The sequence below is a fragment of the Chaetura pelagica genome, unplaced genomic scaffold (genome assembly GCF_000747805.2).
Source record: "Chaetura pelagica isolate M959 unplaced genomic scaffold, ChaPel_1.0 scaffold589, whole genome shotgun sequence".
NCBI lineage: Eukaryota > Metazoa > Chordata > Aves > Apodiformes > Apodidae > Chaetura > Chaetura pelagica.
Genome location: NW_009954619.1, coordinates 477186 through 483641, shown reverse-complemented (window position 1 = coordinate 483641; position 6456 = coordinate 477186). Strand labels below are relative to the sequence as shown.

General features: G+C 40.1%; 1 protein-coding gene across 1 annotated transcript in view; it reads left to right on the top strand.

Annotated features, from left to right (window-relative positions):
- Positions 1-636: 636 nt before the first annotated feature.
- Positions 637-6456, top strand: part of MAP3K5 (mitogen-activated protein kinase kinase kinase 5) — a gene marked incomplete at its 5' end in the record, with an annotated part of 52223 nt that continues 46403 nt past the window's right edge. Inside the window, 2 exons of the mRNA XM_010005565.1 lie at positions 637-749; positions 4053-4212. Of these exons, the coding sequence (XP_010003867.1) occupies positions 637-749; positions 4053-4212 (273 nt within the window). The remainder of the gene's footprint in view (positions 750-4052; positions 4213-6456) is intronic.

The following is a 6456-nucleotide window of genomic DNA, read 5'->3' as shown; positions in this document are numbered from 1 at the left end:
TTTTTTTTGGTTGTTGTGGGTTGGATTTAAGAGGGGAAAAATGTTTTGAACGTACTTGCTTTCTTTTATTGTAATTCACAGTGGAAGAGGAAAGGTAGAATATGAAATAGAATAAGTAATTGAACCTTCTGTACTCAGCATACTTTTTTAGAAGGTTAGACTCTTGTCTAATCATTGAGTTCTTTGGTGGTGGGCAACTGGAGTATAGAAAGCATGTCTGTAGCAGACTGAAGAGGAGCTTGTTTTTAAGTCAGTGAAAGTTCATATATTCAACAGTAAATTAATGAGCTTATTAGTATTCATTACTGTGAAGCAGGTCTCTTTTAAGCTGACAGTTTTTTTTCCTTAATACCAAAGAAAATTGGAAGTGTAGTAAGATTGTAACTTGAGTGGAATGGATGAGTAGGATCTGTGCTTGTTGTGTGAGGGGAAAGGAAATGGGAGGAGTATATATAAAAATAATGGATTTCTAAAAGTAGCCACAAAGCATGTGTGGAAAACAATAAAATACTTTTTCTTCCATGGATTCTTGCTGTGTAAACAGAAGATAAGCACCTAAAGTACCTAAAAGTATATTTATGTCCCTATTAGATTGCATTATTTAGAAAGTAAACTTGTTCCTTTGCTTTTTTCTAGGTTCAAGAAGGCATTTGAGTCAGAGCCAACGTTACAGTCGGGGATTAATTATGCAGTACTTCTCTTGGCAGCTGGACACTGCTTTGATACTTCTTTTGAGCTGCGGAAAGTTGGTAATTATAGCTTGCAAATTCCCAGAGACATCGAGTTCTAGGGAGAGTGTGACACTGTCACAGGGGAAAGCCTGAGGATTGTGTACAAATGCTTTGCTAGTAAGTGTGTGAATATTGAAATTGGTCTCCCTCACCAACACTGGTCTGTCCTGAGCGCAGGTAAGCGCTGTCAGGAAGGCCTGGTTCCAGTTGCAAGATCTTAACTGGTTACCAGAGGTTAGTGAAAACTGACAGCACTCCTTTGCCATGACATCATTTGTGTGGAACAGGAACACCTGAAGGGGGAAGCCCATTCCATCTAGCATTCCTTAAAGCAAACAAGCCCCTGTAGAATTGGTGGGAGTATGGAGGAAAAGTCCAGACGAAGAGTGGGGAAAATGCACTTGAGCCTGGAATGGGCTGAGAGAAGAATGTTTCTCTTCCTGTGCTTTCTGTGAGGTTTCTTGGATGTCTGTATTCATAGAATCACAGAGTGGTTTGGGTTGGAAGGGACATCTTAAAGACCATCTAGTCCAACCCCCATGCTGTGGGCTAGGACACCTTTCACTAGATCAGGTTTCCCAACCTGACCTTGATTGAGCACTTCCAACAATGCAGCGTTCACGACTTCCCTGGCCAGTCTGGTCTAATGTCTCACCATCCTCACTGTAAAAAATTTCTTGCTTAAGAAGGAAGCATTAAGGTGTCTAATTTGTGGGTTTATTTTATTTTGCTGGATTTGAGGAGAATACAAAGTCAAGATTAGTAATGCTTTCAGGGAAGGTATGGAGACAGCACTGAATATTGCAAGTTGTAGTAACATAGCCTTTGCAACTCCCATTCTTCTTAATGAATTTTTGTAGTTCTTGACTTAGTGTAGTCTTTTTTGTCCTCCTGTCTCCTGAGGAGATTGTCAAGTGAGAAACAAAGAATGCTGTACATCTACAGGATGTGTCTGTAACCAGCCACTGCTCTAGTTTAGAAGTTAGACATGCACTGTGTCTCTGGAAGTACCTTTCTGGATAGAGAAGTTTTGAGTCTGAGGGTCAAAGTGAGGTGGTTACTTTCACATAGTGAAATTGAAATTCTCTGGTGTGAATGAAGGTATTCATTTGGATGTGATGGGCTGCATAAAACTGCCCCAACTACTGTGTTTGCCCTTCTGTGAGTGGCTGTAATTAGAAGATGCATATCTGATTACATTGATGATAATGTAATCCAGTAAAACTCAGTCTAGTATCCAAGAGAATTTTTACCTATCTGCATCAGATCAGAAAGTTGACCTTCTAAATGTTCCTACCTCTACTTGTCAGATAATAGTTCACAATAAGATGATGATGTGAAGCATTGATGAAAATCCTTCTCTGTTTTCTGAATAGTATGGCTTTCTTAACTGTAAAAAAAATGTAGAACTTTGAGACTAAAACAGAGATGCAGTGCTTGGCATTGACAGTCATGATATCTGCAGGCTGTGCGACTTTGGCTCACGAAGGATCCTGTAGTATTAATTGTTCTGTCAATATTTGAGCAAGGAAAGCAGTTTATTTATAAAGCCTTCATAGTAACATTTAACTGGTAATCTTCATAGTAATATTTAACTGGTAATATCTACTGACTGTATCTTGTTTTCCTGTCAAGCTGTGGGTATATTCTTGAAGTTATTAGACCAATGGCTTTTCTGCCATTAGTGGTTTCTCTATTTTGGCTCATTTATTTTTAAGGCAAAATATTTGTGATAAAATATCCTGGAATGCAGCTGCTGCTTTTTTCTTTTCCTTGGGAGTGTGCCCTGCAGATATTGCTCAGCAATGTTACTCAGGGTGCTGGGGGGAGATTTCATTTTTTCCACTTGCTGTTGTGGGAGTAGCATGCAGGTTTTGTTTTTCTAGAGCCCAACGGAAGCTGGACAGATGTAACGTAAACCCCCCTTCCTGTCCTGCTGTGACAAGTGGAGGTGCCTATCCCCAGCAGTCTGACCATGTGCACATACATAGCTCCAGCTCCCTGGCTTGGAGCCTGCAGTGCTGAGAGACGCTGAGATAGATGGTCACCAGCCTGTGTTGTGGAGTTGGTGGAGGTGATGCACATTGCATCATGTAGGTCTGAGATATCTTGTAAAGACTACTGCATTTTTTTCTCTTTGGGAATAACTAAATTCCCTTCTTTCCCAAGAAGTGACTAAACAATTTTTTTTTATATGATTTAAGCAATATGTCACTATGGCATGACAATTTCTTCTTACCATGTGTGAAATACAGACATGAAACAGGCTGTAGACCATTTGGATAAAATTTCACATTTCAAAAACATTATCTAATATTGATAACGTAAAAATGTGAACAACAGGAGAAAACAAGATGAACTTTGTCGAGTGAAATGTAATGATATCCATTTTGGTAGGATTTATTGCTGCTTCCAACATGAAGTTTAGTCTGTTAGCTACTGAAGGAACGGCAAGGAGAAAATAAAGATCAACAATTGCATTGAAATTTCTCATGAATACTCAGCCTTAACATCAGAGTAATGTGGAAGAGAGGCTGTCACAGTGGAGTAGTGTGGGAAAAGCGGATGCAAGACTATGATGAAGAGACTTGTCTTGTAAGCTGCAAGTTGTTTTATTTGCAAGGGATGGTGTAGCATCTCTCACGTTAGCTATAAATACATAGCAGTTGATATGAACTAAAAATCATCCTGGAGGCCACAGGGAGACCTCTAGTACTCAGGAAACTTAGCAAGTTAAAATAAACCCTGAGGTTGTCCACAGTCGTGAGTTGCTGAGGGACTTATGAATATTAATAGATGTCTTTCATTGGGGTAGGACTTGCGGCAATTAAAAGAACATCACTGCTGGAAGAAGCCCAGTGGATCATCTGTTCCTTCTGCATGGGACCTTGTCTATAAAGGTAAGTTTGGGGCTTGGGGCTTTTAAGTAAAAAAAACAAAAACAAAGCAGAAAAAAACATAATAGGTGCCTTATTCAGCATCTGTTAAGTTTTTACAGCTATGTTGTGTAGCCTAAGGCCCCAATTTACCTTTACAGATGAGGTCCATGCAAGAACATAGGTAATATGTGACTGTGGCCTTGTCCTGACAGTGATGTCTTAAGAGTTCCTTTCTTTAGGAAGAGGGGGAGGGGAAAAAAATCTACTGTTTAGGGTGTTCAAAATGCCTGTAATATTAAATGGTAAGTATGATTTCTGTCTTACTTCATGGAAATGGGGAGGCTACAGTGATGTAAGTAATTAATAGATTTCAAATCAGATAAATGGTTATTTCAGAACTGCATTAATACATTCCTGTGATGTGTTACTGTTTTTGCTACAGGAGTAAAGATCAGCAGCCTGCTTGGTAAAAAGGGATGCTTGGAGAAACTGCAAAGCTATTGGGAAGTGGGATCTTTCTTGGGGGCCAGTATGTTGGCTAATGACCATATAAGAGTGATCCAGGCTTCAGAAAAGCTGTTTAAGCTAAAGGCACCAGCATGGTAAGGTGATAAGTGAGATCACGTACATTGCTATGAATTGGACTCCTTCAGCTTTGACATTCAGCATCCTATTTAGCTTACAGGAGATTGGTTTGGTTTTTTTCAAGATTTTGCTGTCTGTGTATTTGTTTCACTGCATTTTTCCCGTTAAGGGGCACTCTTCCCCTTTTGCCCTTACTCAGCTATAGATTTGCTATGAGCCTTTAATCTGATGCCTAAAAAGGGCAGATCCACCATTGAGTCCAGGCAGGCTCTTCTGAGAGCAAGGGGAAAGGAGTTACTTGTAGGCACCCTTCTTCAGCAGTTACATTGCTGAAGAGAAGGGCTATTGGCATGTGGGTTTAGTCATAACTGCCTGGAATGTTTTGGGAAATACAGACAGCTTGGCTAAAGAGGCATGGATATACCCTGGGATCCTGTGGTGGTTACTGCACATACCAGCTGGGTTAGGAGCTGGAACACAGATGGGCTGTGTTGCCGTGAGCACAGAGAGGCAAACCAAAGTGACGAGCCAGACAAGTCATGTACTTTTGGTAATATGACTGATTTTAGTCACTGATCAATGTTTCTTATGTAGGATACAGACAGTATGACATCATGGTAATCTTGATCATACAAAACAAGGGATGATAGACCATAATTATACAAAAGCATGTTAAATTATTATTATCATTTATTTTTACCAACTGGAAGTATTGATTAACTACTCTCCTAAATGTCCATTAATTCATTACACACGTATCCTGGATAGATTTATTAGTCTCCTATTCTCCCAAGTATCCATGATTTCATTATGCTAATATCCTGAATAGATGTGTTGTTTTCCAAGTATATATTAATTCATTATACAAGTATCCTAGATAGATGTATTGTTCCCCAAGTATCTGTTAGGTCATTATCCAAATGTCCTGGACAGAGTCAGAAGTTAATAGAGTACATTATCCTAGAGCTAATAGGATAATTATCCTGTTATCCAAGATACATATCATCCAACTCTCTCAGCATCTGTCAGGTGATGGGCCTTGCCACATAACTTGTCCTTTGAATGACCTTGCCTTGCAGAGGTCTCAAGCTGCTGAGCTAGTTCTCCACACTAATAATAATGGTTGCATCTCATTATGGTGTGGTTGCATCTCATTATGGTATGGTTGCAACTGCAGGTTGCATCTCATTATGATTGAGAAGTGTGCAGAGTGAAGTCCAATTAGCAGAAAGGTTGTCAATCTAGGGTTAAGGACAACCCTGTGGACTCAACATCTCTTAAGCAAAGGCCAAGAGACACATGCTCTGCCAGCTGGCTCCTGGCACCTGCTCTCCTTTGGATGTAGGCAGTGATCAAGGACCAGGCACCTGCTCACCAAGGGCTGGGGTCCTGTTAGCTGCAGAGAACCGAGACTGCTTTCTCACTAAAAAAGTTGTCACCCTGCCAATTGAAAAGTGCATATATCACAGCTTCTGCTTTTCTGTTTTTTTATGAAGGCTAGAAAGCACCTCCAAAGCTGTTCAGAGAGGAGTGTATTTGTGTGCTAAAATATGCAAATACTGAACTTTTATATTGACATAATGTAGGAAACAGTCAAAATTAAGAACTCTTGATTTTCTGACAAAGTGTTTTATACAGGCTGATCAAAGTGTATTTCTCTGCAAGATTTTTCCATATTTACTATGTGCAAGTTGTACTGTGAAGCTGGATAACACTGTCTGGAAGTTTTCTGATAGAGTTTTCTAAGTTTGTGAGTGCCTGGTTGTCAGAATTTTATGTACCAGTGCCTTTGGGGTTTAAATCTGTGGATCAAACTCTGAAAGTACAGCACACTCATTTGTGATTCAGGGAAGATTTGTCATGGGAGCAGTTCCTTCCCAGTGTGTTGCCTGCTGTTCAGCAGAGCCTGCATGGTGCAAAGGGGAGTAGATACAGTACTTGAAGCCAGTTATCCCTGTGGCCTAAAAAGGATGGAAGTTATGGAACTGTTCCCAAATGGCCCTCTGAGTTTACATTATACCCTGTGGTCATAAGGCCAGAAACAAGTCTCCGTGAGTACTCTTAATTGCCATAAGGTGATAGCTGTGATAAATCCTCTTTAAGCCTGTGTATCTCATTGCTGCAGTGTTCATAAAAATTGCACAAGATTGTGTTTACAACTTTTTTCAAAAATGGCAAGAGAAAGCAATGTTATAAGGAGCCCCCTAGATCAGTCCCAGAGGGTAGAAGAGCAGAGAGAGGGATGAGCTGCATTCAGGGCA